Raw genomic sequence first — 23375 nt, forward strand, 5'->3', positions numbered from 1 at the left:
GATAAGCGATAATACTTCTCATCTGCTCTGCTGAACAAAGTACCTTGTAAAGATCTGTGCTGGAAGAAGTAAGTGTCTGCCAAATTCATACATGTTGCCTGTAGATGGCTTTACTAGTAGAACCTGCAGAACAGACATCTTCTGGAGAACCAGCATCACTTGGGTATTTCAATCGCTCGCATTGCATACAATTCTGTAGTTCTCAGTTGAGACAATTGTATCACAATTCAATCTGAATATTTCTTCCGTGCTGACTAGCAAACCTCAATACTAGAAAGCCACACTTCATTTATTTTCGTATATCTATAATTCTATATGGGGATATACTCTCAAGTCCCAACTATATGCTGCACACACTTAGCGATGTACACTACTTCTGTAACATCAGATCTACAATAACAACAACAACAAAGTCTTTAAATCCCAAACAAGTTGAGGTAGGCTAGAGTTGAAACCCAGCAGAAGCCATCAAGATTCAGACACGTGAATTTATTAACCTTAAAATGAATAACCCATACATTTGGTGTCAAACTACTAGACTAATAATACACAAACATATCATGTTTTGGTTCATCTATGCGTGATGTATAATAACTATATCTGTGAGCACCCTCCACGTGGCATATGAAGATATATGTTTTTCCAGGTTTCAGCTTCTTGTGACTGGTGCCGAGTTGAATGAGCTAAACTTACTGTACAGACAGCTGTTCACACCCATAACATTTCATAATCTGCAAAAAGATAACATTAAGATAGGAGGTGAGCATATTAGCATGCATTCGCACAGATCATGGGAATTTTTGCAGTGCTCGAGAAAAAAGAAGAGAAACCACTACTTAAATTTGCTGCTGACAAACCTGAATCATCATACAGCATTGTTCCCAGAATTTGGATCGTGCCCTTGCTGAGCACCATCGTTGTCATTTGCACCATCATTCCCAGATTCTTGATGCTGTGCAGCATTGGCAGCCTGCTGAGCCAAACGGTGATTCCTCCTAGCTCTCCACCTCAAATACTCTACTAGCAGAGAGTTCGTACTAATAGCAATACCGAACCCAGTGAATGAGGAGAGTAAGACTGCAAGGACTGGATTCACTCTCAACTGCATGTGATCACAAGACAATAATCAGCATCACACAAACACTTATCTGCAACAGATGTCACCCAAGAGGAGTTTCCTACCACATTGTAGAAGATATGAGCAAACAGGATAACGATAACAAACTGGAATGAAGCATAGGCCCATAGATAGCTCTTCGACACTGTTGGAGAAAACAAAAGATGGGTTTTACACTTAAACATGAAGTGAGAAGAGAAGTTCACCCAGTGCAGAGAGCTCCCGCTCTGTACGGGGTCTGGGGAAGGGTGTCAGTGGCAAGCCTTACCCTCGCCTGTGCAATGCGAGGAGACCGCAACTCGAACCCGGGACCTTCCAGTCACAGGCGGTAAGACTCTACCGCTTGCACCAGGCCCACCCTTCACAAGAGAAGTTCACCAAATAACATAAATTCAACCCTAAGAGAAAAAAACAGGTGCTAGTTATCTGCACAAATACTTAAATCAAGTACGCTGTTTCCTTAGCACTTGTTACAGATGGGGGGCGGATAATGGTGAAGTACTATATCTTAAGTCTCTAATCTCTTACTAAACACTGAAATGACTTCTACCTTTCTCTATAAAATAACTAGTTTTTTTTTACACTGCAAATGTTTATTATAACAGCATGAAGGGTAAATGATGAGGGTACAATTGATCACCCATAGTTGATGCTATCATTGAAGAAAGGAGGCCTAACACGCATGAGAAAGGCAATGAAATTGCCAGTGCACGTGACTGCAAATTAGTAACCTGTTCCAATGAAAGACAATGTTACAAAAGAATCGGAAAGAGAAGTACAGTTGAACATTCAAATGCACTAGTAAATGAAGTAAGCAAGGGACACAAACCAGAAGTTGTTCCAAGAAACAGAAGTACGCAAGCATGCTAACCATCACCAGAATTGGAATGTCCTGCCAAAATCTGTTAGGAACTGAAGTCAGATTGTACCAAGCATGCAAACCCATCAAGAAAGAAAACAAAAACAATACAGTTGTATCTCCATATCATGATAGCAGTAAAAACATCATAGGTCCATCAATGTAGCATGATAGAACCCTCTCCGTCTCCCTCTCTCAACTATCTTTGACTTATTTTATTTTTTGGACAAAGCTAATCTTACCTGTATTGTTGAGCTGCTCTCTGCTGAGCAGCATTTGCTACCCGCCTGTTTGCAGTTTGAGTTGGTATTCTCAGTAACGTCACTGGCAGATTCTGAACTTCTTGTTTGCAGACATCACATATCTTATTTCCCTTGATGCTAAACCATTTGACAGCACAATCTTGGTGTGCAAGGGCAAGTTCTCCTTTGCAGCTGCACTCCATTTTAAGTGTTTCCCCTCCTTCGTTGAGCTCAACAAAACAAATTCTGCAGACTGCCTCTTCTTCAGGAATATCTTCACCTCCATCTTCAGGGACTGTCAGGAACTCAAAAATGTACTCAGATGAGCACATGGTGCTTTTTCGAAGCAAGATTCAATTTGTGTAGTTATCATAGTAGAGGATTGTAAGAGTTTATACCATCGATTGTTTCTTCAACTACATCGTTCGATGTGGTTGCATCGACTGGCACAGGTCGTGGGGTTGTTGGAATCACACGGATGACGCCTATTGAATCTGCCCTCCTCAAACTTCTGTTTTTGCGATTTCCTGGTACTGAAAGTGAACGCCTAATTTTTGCTTCAACTCCTTCATTCTGTTAGTAGTGTAAAAAACATCTTAATGCACTGGGAGTAGACTATTTAGCATTACCTGGTTTCATGTAAAAAGGTATTTAAGTAGCATTTATGGGCATAGCTAAGCAGGAAAATATATGTACTTACAGATGTAGTTGGCAGGGTATCTAATTGATTTGCAGGAGATGCAGCCTTGTCAGTAGTTCCTACAGGCGTGACTGGAAGAGAATGGGTCCTTTTTGCCGATAATGAGCTAATGACCTTTCTAAAAGAAAATGATCTTGCTGTGGTTGGGTTATTCTGCTGCCCTTCAGATGACGTCCCAGGATTTAGAAGGACCACTCGATCACCTTCCTGGGCTGAACTCCTTGCTCTGAAACTGTTCTGAGGATTGATGTTCTTGATAGATGATTTTGTTCTCGTTGAATTAGGTCTCGGTGGCAAACCCACTCTCGTTGAACTGGGGCTGGGGGATATAGTAACTCTTGTCGAAGTAGGTACACTGGTATCCAAGGTCCTAGCTGGTATTTGCAAAGAAAGGTTTGGCCTTCGCGAATTATGCCCAGGTGTAGTTTGGGCATTGCCATCCTGAAATGGTGCCTACACAGTCAAGTAGAAAATACATCCAGCAACCGTGGTCAAATAAGCCAGATAAAACTTGGTAAATGAGTGAGACGAAAAGAAGAGGAATCCCCATGACTTCCATGAAAGAGGGGCTTCATTTACCCATGACACCTCATCTAACTCATGGGATTCATCACTCCTCTCATTCTCGATTATGAACAGATGGAGTGACAACATCTGACTGCTCCTTCAGGCACAGCTGTATGCTGTATGCCCCCCGGAGTCTAAATTTACATGTCGACAAAAGAAAGGAAACTCAAAAGGAACGAAACTGAAACATGGCCATCAAATCTTCTATTGGTATCCCTAATTCCTATTGTCTGATTGTGGCATAACCACATGGACATATCGTAAATTTAAAATGCTAGTTTCTTTAAGGTGTAATCTAGAGAATTCATGTGGTAAGATGCTGAATCTGGCCTGGTATTACATTAGTCAGAACATGTTGAGCTAAATATACACGCAATTGAATTCTACAACTATACTTGTGGTGACATAATCACAGAGTTACTTAGTACATGGAAATTTAGAAAAGTGATACACTACATCAGTTAAGTCAGAAAGGTAAAGGGCCTCAAAATAGAATCTAGTCCAATTTTAGCTCATGTGACACAGTGGCAGTACAAGGAAGTCAAGTTAGGCGAACAAGAACAATCTATCACTGCCGAGCGAAAACTGCCTGATGAAGCAAAGCAGGAAATATCCGATCTTCTGGTCCTAATCTAGTTTGCCAAAAAAAGAAAAAAAGAGAAGACGAAAAAAAAAACGAAGCACAAAATCGCAGAACAAAGATTGGTCCAGCTCGGCCATAATTCACCAGCAAAGGTCGCATCTTTGGAGTTGTAGATGTAAAGTTTAAACCCAAGCAGATGAGAACAAGTAGGTGGTAATCGGTGCCGCGTAGTCTTCGCACGGGAAGCAAGGAATTGGCAGAGCACGAGCCAAAAACTGTGCGAGAAATGGAGAGGGGAAATCTCAGGGGAGTAGGGCGAAGCAGGGCGTATGAATCTCACCGCGTGATCACCGGAGTCCGGGGACGGCCCCTCAGCGTTCTCCATGTAGGATTCGATGATCTCGAGGGAGAGCCGGCAGAATCCAGAGAGAGAGAGAGAGAGAGAGGGTGGGTGGGCAAGTGGTGTGGAAGTTCTTGCTGAGTTGTTGGGTAGCAGCTCAGCGGGAGCAATCCGCGAGGTGAGGGGCCCTTTTGCAAAGGCCTTTCTTGCATTTGGCTCTCCGGGTTTATGCTTTATCTCATTTTAGTCATTTAGACGTGGGCAAATGATACGAGATTTGGAGGGATATCTAAAGGAGAGAAAATATTTGGTGGAAAGCACCTCGGACCATTTCAAACTTTCCCTTTATCTTCAATTTTCATCCTGAGCTACAAGACCAGATACTTTTCACCGGGCCTGTTTGGCAGGGCTCTGGTCCTCTGAAAATGGCTTCAGCTCCGGCTCTTTTGAAGGAGCAGCTCCTCTGGAGGAGCTGAAATCGTTCTGGAAAACGTTTGGCAAAACGACTCCTTCGCACTAGATGACGTGAACCCATAGCAAGGAGCCGCGCGAAGCTCGTTTTTAAGGCTTCTCCTGCGTAGGCAAAAATAGCTCCGGCTCTTGACCGGCTCTCCATGCGGAACCCATTCCAAAACAGGCGTTTGGCACAGCTCCTACAGGAGCCGAAACTGAAGCCCCTACAGGAGTCCTGCCAAAGAGGCTCTAAGTATCAGTGTATCACTCCCCTATTTTGAAAATGATTCAGAACTTTGCCTTGACCTTCCATCCTGAACTACTCCACATGACAATTGAAATGGTGCCATTTTTTCGGTATGTTCAACACACAGTGAACCAATAATATTTTCTTCTCACACAAATCAGCATTCAATATACAACAGTGTTCAACAGTATCCTACAGTAGCCAAAAGAGAAGGAGCGGAGCCCCGGAGCTAGGCCAAACGCGCCCTAGATCTCTTTAGTTTTGGTCGAAGTAAAATTTCACTAACTTTGATCAAGTTTTTAGAAAAATATATATTAAAATATACAAAATCAACAAATGCACTATCAAGAAATAATTCGGTGGATTTAATGGAACTAATATAATGCCGTGGATGTTGGTGCATTTTCATATGAACTTTTTTAGGTGAACAGGAAGGGTTTTTGGCCCCTACTGAATAGATTAGAAAAAAATAATTAAAGGAGGAGCGCTAAAAAGAAAAAAAACGCCTGGAACCAGCTGCCCGAAGCCAGCAGCTCCTGAAGAGACGGAAGGAGAGGAATTTTCATACAAACTTAGTTAAAGTTGGAGAAACTTACCTTTGATTTTTTTTTAAAATGGCGTATATTTTGGAATGGATGGAACATAATGCCACTTCTCAAATACTATATTATTGGTTTAAAAATATAAACCGCTTTAATTTTGTCTTAATTTAAAATTTCTCTAACGTTGACCACAATCATGTAGAAAATTGCACCGACATTTACAACAACGAAATGGTTTTATCGAACCCACCATGAAAAATCTTGATGTTGCATTTATTTCAAACTATAGCTATCAATATACTTTTTCCCTACAGTCTTGATGAAAAGTGACTGTGTAGCTAAAAGTGAGCTAAGAGAACTAGTTTTGTTTTTGAGCCCCCGATGTATTAGATTATTTTAGAGAATCACTTAACATAATCAACTTATAAAACTATGAGTTAAAGGGTATGTTGGTATTTTGGTACAAAAAAGGGTTAGGGTGGCTTGGGTTGGCGGATCATCTCAAATGGATTCACACATGATGCTGCCCTTTTTTTATAAGAAAAGAAAAAAGAAGTCCAGAGTCCACACATACGAAAATGAAACGAACGGATATTTCAGGTCGGAGGGAGAGGTGACTTGCTAAAACAGCAAGATACTAATAATGATTATATATGGGTGTGTGCATCTACGGCGAACAAGAATCCGGCCGCTGTGCCTAGTCTAAGAATTATATGCTGTTCTGGTATCTGGTTCCGGTAATAATTAAAATAAAGCTAAGCATGGAGTCGTAAAAGCATGCTGAAGCTGAACCGCAGTCCGCAGGACTCGCGAGCTCAAGCTACTTATTCTCTACTAGTCCATGTAAAAGTGTGTTGAATTCGTGCACCGAAACTAATGACGCCCGCGCTGCATCCGCACCGCACCTTCGTCGTGGATGGTCGTCGTCGCGGGAAAATATATGCGTGCCGGCTGCCTGCCTGCGACAAGTGGTGGCGGGTCTCAGCAGCTTTATGCCTGCACTGCACAGTGCACGCACTGCGCCTTTGCTGCCTTGCCTTGCCTACGTGCAGCGCTGTGTGTCTGTGGTGGCAGCGGCAGGCAGTTGTCAGGCAGCTCGCGTGGGCGGTTGGAGTTTGACCGGGCCAGAGAGGCGCCGGAGTCCGGAGACGAGACGAGGACGGGGAAAGCCAGGCAGAGGCTCTCGTGCCAACCGTCAGTGTTAGGTCCGGTCCGGGGCGCACGGGCGCGGAGCACCAGCGTGCATCCCTTGCAAAGCAAAGGTGCAGGCCGGCAGCAGGTCAGGACGGCACGGGACCAGGGTCGTCCCGACTTCAGAAATGGCGGCTTCCTCCTCTCCTCTCCACCACTCCCCTCGTGCGTGAAAGCATACCGCACGAGAAAGAAAGAGAATCTACACTAGGAATTCAATAACATTTTCATTCCTACATCCACACCAACAAACGTCCCCCACCATAAGTTCTCCCTCCATCCACGCAGAAAAGTATACCCAGAAAAACAATATCTTCACCAACATTTTCTTTCCTCCATCCGCACCAACAAACATCCCCCGCTCACAAACTCCCTCTCTATCCACTCAGAAAACTGTCCGGATTTAAGGCCCGTTTAGTTTGCCTAGTAGCTACTAAATTTAGTAGCTTTTAGTTATTTTAGTAACTTTTTAACCAAACACTATGACTAAAAATTACTAAAAAGGTTTTAGTCTTCTATAGTAAAAAGTAACTAAACCGTCTGGTAGATATTACCTGAGCTTCCTCTCGCTTGCTCACTCAGATCGACCGGTCCAGATGCAGTGTGTCAACCTCCTCAGCCCATCCCCCGCTCGGCACTCGGCAGTCATCCCCACGCGCGCGCGACAACCAGGGTTCGACTCCCTCCTCCGTTCGAAAAAGAACGAAAAAAACAAACTGCTTGACGGAATGACGGACGCCAACGACTCCCTACGCGATCGCGATTTGCCTCACGCGGCTAGGGTTTCCGTCCGCTGCCCCGCCTGATTCGCTCGCGAAGCCGTAGACGCTGCCCGATGGGACGCTCAACCTGAGGATCTAACACTGCATCATCGGCGGGTGGAGGGCATCACCCTCTGCAGCCGCCGCCGGCGGCGGCCCTGCCCCCGTTCTCGGCGTCCTTGTGCGGGCCCTGCCACTTCATCGAGCCGGCCTTCAAGGAGCTGGCCTCCCGCGTCACCGACGCCATCTTCGTCAAGATCGACGTCGACGAACTCGCGGTACGCCACGCCCCTGCGGCCCTAATGCCATCCTCTTGTCTTCTTTTTCCGTGTTGCTGGGAGGGGAATCGGCAGCTGTCGCCGGATTGGGTCTTGTATTGTGGTATTCGGAATACACTGTGATTTAGTCTGGGTATGATCCTGTCTGTAGTAAGTAGCAGTGAAACAACAGTTTGGAGACTGGAAGAGTGGGAAATTCGATATGATTATTCTTCATATGTTCAGGAAACTCCTCGAGCTCAGTTCAGTTCTACTAGGCTGGGAATCCGGATGCATCCTGGTGGTGTTTAATTGTAGCGAACTTGATATTGAGGGTAGTAACGAGCTGGCCGTGTACTAGCAGAATTAGACACATAGTGCATATGCTTTTGTCCTCTCTTGCCTGAAAGAGAAGATATAGGCCATCTGAATCTGATGCAATATATTTGATTATCTAACTGACCAAATTATGAGTTTTAGACTTTAGTTCTAAAATAGGCCCCTGGAATGTTTCAGCATGTCCGTAGCACAGATAAATTGAATCTGCGTCCACGTGAATGTGATAGATTTTTTTTTTCTGTGGAAGTGTTAATGCTAATTGTGCTAACGAATCTATTGGTTTGAAGAATGTATAGTGGCACTGTTCTTGGATGGATCAGTTGTATGCATCTGAATTAACAAGTTGAAGGGAGATACAGCAAATGTTTTACTGTTTGATTTATGAAGTAATGAATCTATTGGTTTGACAGAATTATGAAGTAAGCAGTTTTTTTTTGAAAGACCCGAAGTAAGCAGCTATCGATTGCAGCAGTACTACTGCTGCCGCTGTATACTCATACCAGTCAGTAAACCATTTATAATAATAACCAAGCTCACTTCAAACATGACACAGAGTGCTTGGAGGCTGTCGATCAGGATCGAAAGCGGCCAAATGGATCCTTCAGGAAGGATGACATCCAGATCAACCCATGGACATTGATCAACATGAACCAAGAGGTCGGGGTGGCCTGGACCTCCGCCTCAGCCGTTGAGGAGGAGCCGGATCTGCGTTCGGTGATGGAAACGGGTCAGATCCACTGATGTCGAGGGCTCGTCATACAGGTTTGTGCTTATTCGCGTCATTTAGATCTCACCCCATGTATTGTCTTCTGGTTGGGTAGTATTATACTATTGTTATATCATTATTAGGTATGCATAGGGAAACACCGTTCTTCTTATATCTGCTTAAATTCTGTATTTTGACAGGTCTTGTGACAAACAATAATAAGATGATGACAATGTATATTTCTGTGTTAAATAAATATATCTTGAGCACAGCGATAGACTTGGAGACTAATAAATTAAATCGTCAAACAATTTTTTTCTTTGCTTTGATGGATTGCAGATTTGAGGGGCAAGTGATACAGGTGCACAGGGCACTGGCTGACTGTCATGAAACCATTTGGAAGCTCGGGTATTGATTCATGATTGATATTGCCGTGCTATACCAGATGTCACTCATTCTTTTATGTGTTATCATATTGTACGTCACGCCGGCTGCCACTCCTCGCCCTTGGACGGGACGGTTAATATTTTTCTCATTTCTCTGATCAAGTTTGTCTCTGTTCCTTCTCTGCCAGGTGCTGCACTCGTTGAGCGTGGAGCTCTCGCAGTACCTGCCGCTCCTGCTCAAGCTCGTCGTGGTGGTGTACGCCGTGCTGTGCCTGGGCGAGCTCCTGCATAGATGATCATCGGGCAGCCGCTGCTCGCTCTCCCTGGTGCGCCTGAGCAGCCAGCAGCAACGCTGCAGTGCAGTGCAGTACTGGGTGCCAACAGGAGGCTGATGATGCAAACGCAGAGCTCTTCTTCTGCTGCTGCCGCACCAAGCAAAGCACTGCCATTTTCAGGCTCCACGAAGCAGGTGCCAGGTTCGATTTGCTTTTTTGTTTGTTGATTTTTTAGCGCCTTTTTGTGTGAAAAATTGATTTTTTTTTTCACATGGTGGATTTAAGGACTGCACGGATGATGTCGCTGCTCAACCAGAAGGTGCTGGAGATGATTCTTTGTAGCACTTTTCCATGTATGATGATAACCTCAGTTGCCTGTTGGTGTTGCTCAATTGAATAAAAAACACATAATTGGAGAGAACTTCATATCATTATTAACACATTAGCCGTGCATAAAACGTACAAGTGTTATGCTTTTTTGTTAGCTGAGTTATTATGTTTCTTAGTATGTGCTCATCTGAATTTCATCTCACTTTTAACAGAGTTATTATGCTTATTATTTTGTTGTCTGAGTTATTATGCTCTTTGTTGGTAGATTTGTATTTATAGATTTGTATGAAGTGACTCCGCCTATGTTGTCTCAATATAGCAGGTCCTAAGCCCTGGTAAAGGAGTAGGGTTGTGATAGGCGTGGCGAGCCAATGTTAAATCTAGCCATTCTAATGGAGATGAAACCCGAAAGAAAACCGTTGGGGCGTAACCCTCTTAGTGACACGCCATATCAGAATCCGGGTACGGTGTTAAATGAGCAAGGGCCGGATCGTCACCCCCATGACGAGCCGTGTCGCGATCTGAGCACGGTGTCAAGTGAGCAAGGATCAGGTCATCGCATCCTTAGTGGCGCGCTACATCGGTGTTTGGGTGTAGTGAAAAATGAGTAAGGGTCTTGACATCTGAGTCGACGGGTGCGAAGGGTAAGAAAGCTAGTCGAACCAACTAGGATCCGTTTAGATAGTTGAAATGTAGGGTCGTTTACAGGTAAGCTAAGAGAATTAGTTGATACCACGATTAGGAGGCGTGTAAATATATTATACGTTCAAGAGACTAAATGAAAGTGTCAGAAGGCGAAGGAGGTGGACAATACAGGTTTCAAGCTTTGGTACACAGGGACAGTTGCAAATAGAAATAGAGTAGGAGTTTTGATTGATAAGAGCCTCAAGAATAGTGTGGTGGGAGTGAGAAGGCAAGGAGATAGGATTATCTTAGTTAAGCTTGTCATTGGTGATATGGTCTTGAACGTAATTAGTGCATATGCCCCCCAAGTAGGCCTCGACGAGAGTGCTAAGAGATAGTTCTAGGAAGACTTAGATGGCCTGATTAGAGCTGTACCTAGTAGTGAGAAGCTTTTTATAGGAGGAGATCTTAATGGGCATGTAGGAGGCAGTTCATAGAGGTTTTGGGTATGGTAGTAGGAATCGGGAGGGGGAGGAAGTTCTGGACTTCGCGGTAATTTTTGACCTAATGATAGCCAACACTTTCTTTAGAAAAAAAGATAATCTCATCTAGTGACCTTCAGTAGCGGACAACACTCTAGCCAGATTGACTTTGTCCTCACAAGAAGAAAGGACAAACGAGCATGCTTGGATTGCAAGGTGATACCAGGGGAGTGTTGTTTCTCAACATAAGCTTTTGGTGGCAGACTTTCGTTTTTAGGTGCGTGCCCGTAGGGATAAACAAGCTAAGATTGAAAGAACAAAGTTGTGGAAACTAAAAGGGGAGACATCAGAGATATTCAGGGAAAGTGTTATCAAAGAGGGCTCTTGGAAGGAAGAAGAGGACATAAACAACATGTGGGAGAAAATGGCAACCAACATTCGGAAGGTGGCCTTAGAGGTGTGTGGAGTAACCAAAGGAAGTGGAGGCGAGGCTAAAGATACTTGGTGGTGGAACGAGGAAGTCCAAGGGCTATTAAGGAGAAGAAAGAATGCTATCGACACTTATACCATGACAGGAGTGTGGACAACATAGAGAAATACAGGGTGACAAAGAAGACTGCAAAGCGAGCTGTAAGTGTGGCAAAGGGTAGAGTGTACGAGGATCTTTAACAATGTTTGAGTACGAAGGAAGGAGAGGACATTTATAGGATGGCTAGGATTCATGAGAGAAAGACAAGGGACTTCAATCAAGTTAAGTGCATTAAGGATGAAAGGGAGCATCTCTTGGTGAGGGAGGATGAGATCCGACATCGATGGCAAGAGTATTTTGACAAATTGTTCAATGGTGAGAATACGGACACAACCTTTCAGTTGGATGACTCTTTTGATGACACCAATAGGCGCTTTGTGCGGAGAATCCAAGAATCTAAGGTCAGAGAGGAGTTGAAAAGGATGAAAGGAGGTAAGGCAATGGGACCGGATGGTATCCCAATCGAGGTGTGGAGATGCCTCGGGGACATAGCTATAGTATGGCTAACCAAGCTGTTCAACCATATTTTTCGATCGGACAAGATGCCTGATGAGTGGAGGAGAAGTATATTGGTACCGATCTACAAGAATAAAGGGGATATTCAAAGTTGTACTAATTACCGGGGAATTAAGTTGATGAGCCATGCTATGAAGCTATGGGAGAGAGTTATCGGGCATCGCTTGAGAGCAATAATACAGGTCTCTATGAACCAATTTGGTTTCATGCCCGGAAGGTCAACCATGGAAGCCATTTTCTTAATAAGATAAGTTATGGAGCCGTATAGGGAGAAGGACATACATATGGTTTTTATTGACTTGGAGAAGGCTTATGATAAAATACCAAGGAATGTTATGTGGTGGGTTTTGGACAAACATAAAGTCCCAACGAAGTACGTCGGGCTCATTAAGGACATGTACAACAATGTTGTGACTAGAGTTCGAACAATTGATGGAGACACGGATGACTTCCCGATTAGGATAGGACTACATCAAAGGTCAGCTTTGAGCCCTTATTTGTTTATCTTAGTAATGGATGAGGTCAAAGGGACATACAAGGGGACATCCCGTGGTGTATGCTTTTCGCGGATGATGTAGTGCTAGTTGATGAAAGCCGGACATGAGTGAATCAGAAACTGGAGTTATGGCGGGAGACTTTGGAGTCCAAAGGTTTTAGACTCGGTAGAACTAAAACTGAGTATATGAGTGTGACTTCGGGACTACTACTCGGGAGGAGAAAGATATTAGTTTGGAAGGTCAAGTAGTGCCTAGGAAGGATACCTTTCGATATTTAGGATCAATACTACAGAGAGATGGGGATATTGATGAAGATGTTAGCCATAGAATCAAAGCAGGGTGGATGAAGTGGTGGCAAGCATCTGATGTCCTATGTGACAAAAGGGTACCACAGAAGCTAAAAGGCAAGTTTTATAGGACGACGATTAGACCTGCTATGTTGTATGGTGCAGAATGTTGACATATGAAAAGACGACATGTTCAACAGATAAGTGTCGCGGAAATGCGTATGTTGCGTTGGATTTACGGTCATACAAGAAGGGATCGAGTTCGGAACGATGATATACGTGATAGATTAAGGGTAGCACCAATTGAAGAAAAGCTTGTCCAACACTGGTTGAGATGGTTTGGACATATCCAACGGAGGCCTCTAGAGGCACCGGTGCGTAGTGGAATTCTAAGCTAGGATAGTAACGTGAAGAGAGGAAGAGGAAGACCGAAGTTGACTTGGATAGAGGCAATAAAAGGAGACTTGAAAGGATGGAATATACCCAAAGACTTAGCCTTAGATAGGAGTGCTTGGAAGACAGCTATTCACGTGTCTGAACCTTGATTGTTTCTGCTGGGTTTCAACTCTAGCTTACCCCAATTTGTTTGGAACTTAAATGCTTCGTTGTTGTACCGTAGTATTAGCACGAACAATATACTAGTAATACTAGTATATTTTAGGCCCTGGGAAACTAGGAAAATACCCCCACATGCATGCAAAGCCAGAGGGTTGACATATGCCCATATGTACAATTGTACATGTACCCACTTGCCAGTTGAAGGTGCGTGCGTGCTCATCTTCATTATTACATTATTCAGTGCGATGCCGTTTGACACTTTGGGCCTCTTTGGCTATCGATTCTACTCCCAGAACACAAAATATTTGGAAATTGCTACATAATCTGTCAACAGATTTTGTCGGTCTATATCTGTCAAATATTCTTAGTCACTAGACGTGGAATCAACGCGGTGAATCTCTCCCCTTCCCGTTCCCGGCCTTGGTGGATCTCTTTTGCTGTGTACTACCATCCATCCTATATCTATGCTAGTAATTCACTAACTTTTTCTTTGCTAAATCCACACCAAAGAACATCCCTCGCTGAGAAGCCCCCCATCCATCCACCCAGAAAAATAATCTACCATACTAATTCATCAACTTTTTCTCTGCTAAATCCACACCAAAGAACATTCTCGCTGAGAAGCTCCCTATCCATCCACCCAAAAAATTATACAAAAAAATAACTATCTTTAAAATAAATTATCCAGATTTACTTATAAGCCCTCTCTCTCTCTCTCCATATCACTCAAATCACTACTGGAAAACCGAGATTTGCCTAGTGTTTAATGGTTTGCCTAGTGCCAATCGTCGGACACTAGGCAAAGAGCTTATTTGCCGAGTGTTAGACCCTGAAGCACTCGGCAAAATAAAGGCACTAGGCAAAATAACGATTTGCCGAGTGTCAACACTAGGCAAAGAAATCCACTCGGTAAATGACCATTTTGCCTAGTGTCAATACTAGGCATACCATCACACTCGGCAAAGGCTGCCGGAGGGCAACCGCCGTTGCCATTTTGCCGAGTGTCTTCCGTTAACACTCGGCAAAATTAGAACTTTGCCCAATGTCTCCGGACGACACTAGGCAAACTGGCCAGTTTGCCTAGTGTCTTACAGAGACACTAGGCAAAATATTTTTTTTTTATTTTAGCTTCCAATTTTTTTCTGTAGCTTTCCTACTATACCTTGACCAACATGTTGAAAGTTGCATAATTTTATGAAATTTTGCTATATTTCTTTAGTTTATTTAATTTCTTTGAATTTTTTCGACAAATGCAAATTTGAACTACAAGTGTGACGAATAATGGCAATTCATGAATCGTTCAAACTTTATCAAATAAAAAGTTGACAAAAACAACAAATGTAGATCTTGATGAGCTTAACAAACTTGGTATTCATGACTTTTCTATTTGAAACCATTTAGAGTTTCAAAAACTGGTGTCAAAGTGTCATTTTTTTTAAATTTAAAATTTGACTTGGTCAAACTTTATCAAACGAGATACTAAATGACCTCAGATGAAAAACTTTTGAATACAAAGGTGTTAGAACTCATCAATATCTACAATTGTTATATAGGTCATTTTTCCATTTGAGAAAGTGTTAGTAAACACTAGTCACAAAATCATGAATCTCACATAGAGTTTATGAAACTATACGAGAGACTTGTCAATTTAGAACTAAACTTTCCTAACACTTTCTCAAATGCAAAAATAACCTATATAACAATTGTATATCTTGATGAGTTATACAAACTTGGTATTCATGTCTTTTCTAGTTGAGACCATCTAGGGTTTCGAAAACTGGTTTGGAGCAGTCAAATTTTAAAAATCCAAAATTTGAATCGTTCAAACTTTATCAAATAAAAAGTTGACCGAAACAACAAATGTAGATCTTGATGAGCTTAACAAACTTGGTATTCATGACTTTTCTATTTGAAACCATTTAGAGTTTCAAAAACTGGTGTCAAAGTGTCATTTTTTTTAAATTTAAAATTTGACTTGGTCAAACTTTGTCAAACGAGGCACCAAATGACCTCAGATGAAAAACTTTTGAATACAAAGGTGTTAGAACTCATCAATATCTACAATTGTTATATAGGTCATTTTTCCATTTGAGAAAGTGTTAGTAAACACTAGTCACAAAATCATGAATCTCACATAGAGTTTATGAAACTATACGAGAGACTTGTCAATTTAGAACTAAACTTTCCTAACACTTTCTCAAATGCAAAAATAACCTATATAACAATTGTATATCTTGATGAGTTGTACAAACTTGGTATTCATGACTTTTCTGGTTGAGACCATCTAGGGTTTCGAAAACTGGTTTGGAGGAGTCAAATTTTAAAAATCCAAAATTTGAATTGTTCAAACTTTATCAAATAAAAAGTTGACCAAAACAAAAAATGTAGATCTTGATGAGCTTAACAAACTTGGTATTCATGACTTTTCTATTTGAAACCATTTAGAGTTTCAAAAACTGGTGTCAAAGTGTCATTTTTTTAAATTTAAAATTTGACTTGGTCAAACTTTGTCAAACGAGGCACTAAATGACCTCAGATGAAAAACTTTTGAATACAAAGGTGTTAGAACTCATCAATATCTACAATTGTTATATAGGTCATTTTTCCATTTGAGAAAGTGTTAGTAAACACTAGTCACAAAATCATGAATCTCACATAGAGTTTATGAAACTATACGAGAGACTTGTCAATTTAGAACTAAACTTTCCTAACACTTTCTCAAATGCAAAAATAACCTATATAACAATTGTATATCTTGATGAGTTGTACAAACTTGGTATTCATGTCTTTTCTGGTTGAGACCATCTAGGGTTTCAAAAACTGGTTTGGAGCAGTCAAATTTTAAAAATCCAAAATTTGAATCGTTCAAACTTTATCAAATAAAAAGTTGACCAAAACAACAAATGTAGATCTTGATGAGCTTAACAAACTTGGTATTCATGACTTTTCTATTTGAAACCATTTAGAGTTTCAAAAACTGGTGTCAAAGTGTCATTTTTTTAAATTTAAAATTTGACTTGGTCAAACTTTGTCAAACGAGGCACTAAATGACCTCAGATGAAAAACTTTTGAATACAAAGGTGTTATAACTCATCAATATCTACAATTGTTATATAGGTTATTTTTCCATTTGAGAAAGTGTTAGTAAACACTAGTCACAAAATCATGAATCTCACATAGAGTTTATAAAACTATATGAGAGACTTGTCAATTTAGAACTAAACTTTCCTAACACTTTCTCAAATACAAAAATGACCCATATAACAATTGTAGATCTTGATGAGTTGTACAAACTTGGTATTCATGACTTTTCTAGTTGAGACCATCTAGGGTTTCGAAAACTGGTTTGGAGCAGTCAAAATTTAAAAATCCAAAATTTGAATGGTTCAAACTTTGTCAAATGAAAAGTTGACCAAAACAACAAATGTAGATCTTGATGAGCTTAACAAACTTGGTATTCATGACTTTTCTATTTGAAACCATTTAGAGTTTCAAAAACTGGTGTCAAAGTGTCATTTTTTTTAAATTTAAAATTTGACTTGGTCAAACTTTGTCAAACGAGACACTAAATGACCTCAGATAAAAAACTTTTGAATACAAAGGTGTTAGAACTCATCAATATCTACAACTGTTATATATGTCATTTTTCCATTTGAGAAAGTGTTAGTAAACAGTAGAGTTTCAAAATGTCATTTGTGAACAATTGTTATATTGTTGACATATTTTTTATTTGAAATTTGTTATTATCCTATAATTTTTGTATTTACACCTTTTTCATTTGTATTCATTTGGTACTCAATATATTTATATAACATATCTGCTTTGAAAATAGAAAAATAAAAAAACAAATCTAAAGAGTAAATTTGTTGTGGCCACGGCGCGGCCTCAAGGTGGCCACGTCAGTAAAATTATTTTATGCCATTGGATGACCATCCGACAACGGCCAGTCTACTCTTTGCATCTGTACGGTCCTTCTTGTTGCTGTCGATCTGTGATTGGTTGATCGAAAAATATCTCCCTCTCTCTCCTTTCTCTCTCTCTCCCCAAGTCCCACGCCGCTCTCCCCACTCCACCTCTACTCCCCTTTCTCTCTCCCTCTCTCTCCCGATGCGGCGGCACACGCACACCGGCGCCGGCACGGGGCGAGGTCACCCCTCTCCTCCCTCTCCCTCCTCTCTCAGCTGCGGCTAGGGCGGGGCACGGGTCATGGGCATCCGGCCGAGGGCGCCGCAGCCCCTCGGCGAGGGAGGCCCGAGCCCCCGGTTAGGGCCGCCAGGCGCGGCGGCGTGAGGGGCCCCGGCGCGAGCGGCGACACGAGGTGCCTTGACTGGGCCCCGGCGGCAGGTGCGAGCAAGACACAGCGGCACGGGCAGGTCTTGGAGGTCGGCACGAGTGCGGAGCGAGCGCGCCCCCCACCGTGGCGGTGCGGCGGCGCGGGCGGGTCCCGTCGGTGGGCACGGCGGTGTTCTCCGGCATGCGCTTCCGTGACTCCACGGCCAAGCTTCGCCAGGCTTCTTCTCTCTCATGCCTCCCTCTCCTCTCATGCTCTCTTTCTCTCAATTCCTCTCCGTTGCGCTTCCATGAGCAGTTGCTGGTCGGTGTGTGCTCCGGCGTGCGCTCTAGTAACTCCGCAACCAGATCTGTTGCCTCCATGATCCGATTTGTCCATCCCCCATCGTTCTTCTGTTCCTCATGGTTTCCATGCAGGTTGGTTGGTTCCTACTCTATTATTTTCGTTTTCCTGTTCCTTCTCTAATGGTGCCTGTCTTGCTTGTTGTGGTTGCCATGAATGAGATCTCTGTCTTGACATGCCTGCCAAGGCACTGGTGGTGTGCATCGGCAGGTGAGCAGTTGGAGTAGGGGTATATGCACTGATGGATGTTCTTTCTTGGTTCAGAGATATTTGGATTGGCAATTCATTTTTGAGGTACGGTTGGCTGCTTCTTCGTATCTATGACCATGCTTATTTCTGTTGCTTTAGGTTTGCTTCAATGAGATTGGCTGCATGTGTGGTCCCATGGGTGTTTGGAGGATGGCTCTAATATGTTTTGGACGCGACGACCTTAGCGGTTTAGGCTTCCTCCTAACTGCATCTATTCTAGAGAAAAAAGAATGCGTTTTTAGGCCTAATCCGGCTACAGAGCATTAGATACAACAAAAAATAGATGTTTTGCTCAACACAGATCTATAGATGTTTTGCTCAACACAGATCTCGGGACAGCAAGATATGAACAACAGTTTCATATGGTGCAGGGAGACGAATTAGGAGAAGCAGCAAATCAATTTGGTGATAGAGACAAGTTTTTGATCTAGAAAGTATTTGATTTATGGCCATCCCTTGAGTGTTGTTTGATTCTTCGTCGAAAGCTTTCTTTTGACCTGTAGGCTGCTTGATAAGAACAATCTGTCAGAGGATAAAAGGTGAATCTCAAAGCATTGCATTAAAAATAAATATACAGAAATATACAGCTAGAGCCAATATAGAACTGCCAATAGTTTCTAGAATTCGTATGGATAATTCAGTACTTTGCAGTGCATGCTGTTTTTCTCTAATTTGTGGAGAAAATCAGTTGCCTTTTGGACTAGGTTCAATTATATTTTCATCACGTTTGTCCATGTCAAAATTTAGTTAGGATTTTACCTTTTTAGAGGATCGTTTATCTTTCTTGTGTTGCCCTTGATCAGTTTACAGAGATTACTGAATTCATTGGGTTTAAATTTCCCAGCCGAATAAAGACTCCCTACTTTTAGGTACTTTTGCCAGTCTTCCTCTATGTTTGATGTGCTGCTTTCTCGCGCTTTTTTTTTGCAAGAGTAAGTTGCCTATGTTAAACTTTACCAAATCGGGAAAGGCGTTCCTTTTCTGTCTGTGTCGGTTTGTAGCAATTGGCGTTTGATCTACAGTTTGTCCTGAAACTGGAACCTGAATGTTGATCTTATTAGAGGTTGATATTTCCTTTTTCAACTTCCTATATAAGAAAAAAGATCAGTCGCTATTAATTTATGTTTTCACAACACCTGAACAGCCTATGCACTGTTTGCTAGGGACATATTGCAGCGTTTGCATTCCTTGCCATGAGATTTGTACAAAATGTTTTCAGGACAACAAGTGCATTTTTGTTTCGTCATCCTAAGAAAAAATTTCCCGCAGCGGTTATTACCTTATATTGACTGTTCCTTTTCCTTTTTTCTATGATCGGATTTGAATGATAGTTGGGTCCTTGTGTGGTTACTCATTTTAGTTTGCACTGTCTATTGTGTTCTTCATCGTTTGTTTCTAAGAAAACAGTATCTCATCATCGTTGATGATTACAGTTGTCAGTTAGGTGATATTTGTTATTTGTCAGCATTGTGCCATTTCCCAGATAGATTTTCGGCCATTTCTCGCGCGCATGGGCGCGCGCAAATCACTAGTGAATATTGGGCAACGTAGGGCTCTAGAATAAGCATTACATTTAGCCCAAACCCAACCCTCCCACGTGCTTGGCCATTAGATCAAAACGGACGGCCAAGATACATCAGGTCCCAAATAAAAACACTCCAGAAACCCTACCCAACCCTCCCATGTGCTTGTGTGGTAATAGATGTGTATATTGATTCAGGTCTATTCCCAAATTCTATTACAGCTGGAATTAGCTCGTAAGTCACCAAGTCTGCTAAATTTGTGTGGTAACATATGTCTAGTGTCATGTTGAATATTGTTGGTTTTTTCTGCTTGTAGTGACAGGCTCTGCTTGTTATGTAGAAATGCAAATAAATTGATTGATAATACCATTGAAGGATATGCTGCTTTGGCCATGATAATTTGCCTCTTGCTCGAATGATGCAAAGAATTGTTTCTTTACAATATAATAGTATTGTGTGTTTCTGCAACTTATTGCTTAGCCAAACTGGATAAAAAGTCGTATGACATACCTGCATGTTTTGATCTGTCCTGTGATTTATTTAGTGAAATTTGCTAACCAATATTCACTTAAATTTTTTTATCTAGATCATTCAAACACAATTGAATATGACAACAATTGGAAAGTGTGATTCTTTTAGTTAGCATTTGCATAGTACATTTTCCCTCTTCATTGTTTCTTTTCAGATAACAGATAGGGTCATGGGCGTTGTTTGCTGGGCTGTTGGCTGGAACTTGGCGCTAGCTGTTGGCTACTGGCTGGAACTTGTTTGGTGCAAGAACTTGGCTCTAGGTGCTGGCTGGAACTTGACGCTAGCTGCTAGAATTTGTTTAGTTGGCTGGATCATTTTGACGCTAGCTGGGCTGTTGGCTGGAACTTGGCGCTAGCTTGTTGTGAACTTTGTTAAGAAATTTGGTTGTGCACTTATGAACTTGTGAACTTGTGGCACATTTGGACTTTTGGTATGAACATGTGATATATGTGAACATGTGGTTCTTATTTATGATTCATGTGATATATTTGTGGTGTTTGAATATGATTTATATTTGTGTCGCAAATGGAATAATAAAAAAAAATTCAGCTTCTGGTTACTTTGCCTAGTGTCAGGGGTCTGACACTAGGCAAAGGGGCCACACGTAGCACACCTGGGAACAGGCTTTGCCTAGTGTTAGGAAACTGACACTAAGCAAAGTAGGCAATTTGCCTAGTGTCGGAGGCCTGACACTAAGCAAAGCTTGACATATTTGCCTAGTGTAGGCGGCCTGACACTAGGCAAAGCTTACATATTTTCCTAGTGTCGGACGCCTGGCACTAGGCAAACCTTGCATACTTTGCCGAGTGTTAGACCTTCGACACTAGGCAAAACGTCCGTTACGATTTCCACCGTCAGTGGAATACTTTTGTCGAGTGGTGTCCTTGACACTAGGCAAACACTTTGCCGAGTGTCCGAGGTTTGACACTCGGCAAAGTGCTCTTTGCCTAGTCCGCCTCTGCCGACCCTTGTTTGCCTAGTGTGACACTAGGCAAACTGTTTGCCTAGTATTTCTAGGCACTAGGCAAATCGCGCGATTCCAGTAGTGAATCCAACCGCCGAGATTGTGTGTGTCAACCTCCTCGTCCTTCCCATCTCCCATGCCCACGCCTGCGCGCATCCCCACAGTTGGATTCCTCCATTCTCTTTTTCCCCGATATACAAAACAAAACAAAACATCATCCTCTCCTCTCGCCTCCCTGTCCGGCGGCTAGGGTTCCCCGCCGGTGCCACTCGCCGGCCATCTCTAGTCCTGCTCACAGCCCTAGCCCAGGACACGCGGCAGCGGCCCTCCCCAGGTCGAGCGGAGCCACGCTCGCCGGCCCGCCCCATGCCGCGTAGCGACGCCCTCGTCGGGGACGCACGCGACACCACCTCCGTGCGCTCTTGCCGGGGCCGCACGCGCCGCCGCCTCTGCGTGCGCCTGCTAGGGCCGCACGCGCAGCCGCCTCCGCATGTGGCTTCCTGGGCAGCGTGGGAAGAGCAAACCTGCTCCCGTCCGTGCACGTCTCTGGGCACGCCTTCCTCTTGCGAACCCACCAGACCAACCACATCAGGACTCGGGTGTCGGGGGCGTGAGGTGTCGGAGTTCACCGGCGATGGGGAGCCGAAGAGGAAGGGAACCGAAGATGGGCTGCTCCATCTCTGGGCTCAACGCGCTCTACGACGCAGCCACAGGCGACGGTGACATCTGGATCAACGAGCGCTGCTTCCACGTCCTCCGCCAGATCGGCGAGGGCGGCTTCGGCTTCATCTACTCATCAAGGAGTACCAACCTGACTCAGATGCCACGCTCGCCAGGTGTGACACCGCCCACGTCTCAGGTTACCCGCCCCCCTCGGGAGCTCTTGATTTCATCTTGGTAAATAAATTTTTGCCCGAAATGGAGGAAAATAAGATTTGCGGGTGGTTTTATGGTTCGCAAATTCCCCATTCCTTGATATGTCTAATGTATCTGGAAGGTCTTTCCACTGCTATTTGAAGATGTTGTCACTTAAATGAGTGGAAGTTCCTCAATTCCACGTCTCTTAATACCAAACTGAATATGTTTCTGTTCGTATTATCTTCAGAAGATGGAACGTAGAAAATGGTGTTGATACACAGCAAGGAGCAGTTGGATCTGGTGAGGGGGGAGATCTGTGTGTCTTCGTTGTTCAATCACCCCAACCTTCTGCCACTTCTTGATCATGCCATAATAGCCATCAAGGTAATTTGTTCTGCCTTGTTTTTGTGTTTTATGCGCCTACGGATGTTATAAGCAATTGAATATTGAGATGCCAAACTATGTGCAGGGTTTAGAAACACATGTCCAATTATTGACTAATTTCATGATGACTACTAGGCATAGTGTCTTTTTTTTATAAAAAAACGAGGCCTTTTTGCATTTGATACATATGTCAGAGATGTAGCAATGAAAATGGTTACAAGGCCGCGTTTAGTTGGTGGCCAAAGTTGGCGCCGCCGGAAGGAGAGGTCACTGTAGCGCGCTGTAGCATTTTGTTTGTATTTGGTAATAATTGTCCAATCGTTGATTAATTAGGCTCAAAACGTTCGTCTCGCAAAGTACAATCAAACTGTGCAATTAGTTTTTGATTTCGTCAACATTTAGTACTTCATACATGTACCGCAAGTTTGATGTGACGGGGAATCTTCTTTTTGCATAGTGTCAAAGTTTAGATTTTGGTGGAACTAAACATGGCCCAAGTGGATAAAGTCTGCCGTAATGTTGTAAGTCAAATAGTTAATTTTTTTTGTTAGGGACTTCTGTTTTTACGCAACGTGTGCGGGATCCGGTACCTGAAGAAGAGATGGGAGGCGATGTGCCTGGACTCCAGCAAGGCCGATGGCAACGAGCAGTCAAGCACTACCACGACCAGGAGGAGCATCGGAAGAAGGCTACGAGGCCTGGACTCTAGCAAGGTCGTGGCATTGAGGCGGACGAGGTGACCGTGGGCCTCCGTGCGGTGGGGTTCGGCAAAGGGGTGGTGCTCAAGCAGCGTCAGCGGATGCACCGGAAGCGGTGCCTCGGCGAGGAGGAGCGCGCAGCCATCC

The 23375-nt window shown here is 43.1% G+C and overlaps 1 protein-coding gene across 5 annotated transcripts; it reads right to left on the reverse strand.

The window, feature by feature from the left end:
* Positions 1–463: 463 nt before the first annotated feature.
* On the reverse strand, positions 464–4570 carry LOC136520271 (uncharacterized). 5 transcript variants are annotated; one of them, XM_066513724.1, is made up of 9 exons: positions 4409–4570; positions 2919–3359; positions 2617–2791; positions 2219–2513; positions 1947–2019; positions 1758–1848; positions 1183–1262; positions 858–1102; positions 464–731 (listed from the first exon to the last, which is right to left on the reverse strand). In XM_066513724.1, exons 1-8 carry the CDS (start codon positions 4451–4453, stop codon positions 866–868), a joined length of 1437 nt encoding a protein of 478 aa, XP_066369821.1. In that variant the 5' UTR covers positions 4454–4570; the 3' UTR covers positions 464–731; positions 858–865. The 5 variants fall into 5 exon arrangements, 3 of the variants coding, with proteins under 3 accessions (XP_066369821.1, XP_066369820.1, XP_066369822.1); XM_066513723.1 differs by having other exon boundaries at positions 2919–3371; positions 4409–4569; XR_010775204.1 differs by lacking the exon at positions 464–731 and adding an exon at positions 1386–1515 and having other exon boundaries at positions 1044–1102; positions 2919–3371.
* Positions 4571–23375: the final 18805 nt, after the last annotated feature.

This window comes from Miscanthus floridulus, chromosome 18 (genome assembly GCF_019320115.1).
Source record: "Miscanthus floridulus cultivar M001 chromosome 18, ASM1932011v1, whole genome shotgun sequence".
Lineage (NCBI taxonomy): Eukaryota > Viridiplantae > Streptophyta > Magnoliopsida > Poales > Poaceae > Miscanthus > Miscanthus floridulus.

Coding starts and splice junctions, on each gene's coding strand:
- LOC136520271 (XM_066513723.1), bottom strand. CDS start 4,453: ATGGAGAACGCTGAGGGGCCGTCCCCGGACTCCGGTGATCACGCG. Junction 2,514..2,616: donor AGTTGAAGAAACAATCGATG/GTATAAACTCTT, acceptor AGTTCCTGACAG/TCCCTGAAGATGGAGGTGAA. Junction 1,103..1,182: donor CTCATATCTTCTACAATGTG/GTAGGAAACTCC, acceptor GATCACATGCAG/TTGAGAGTGAATCCAGTCCT.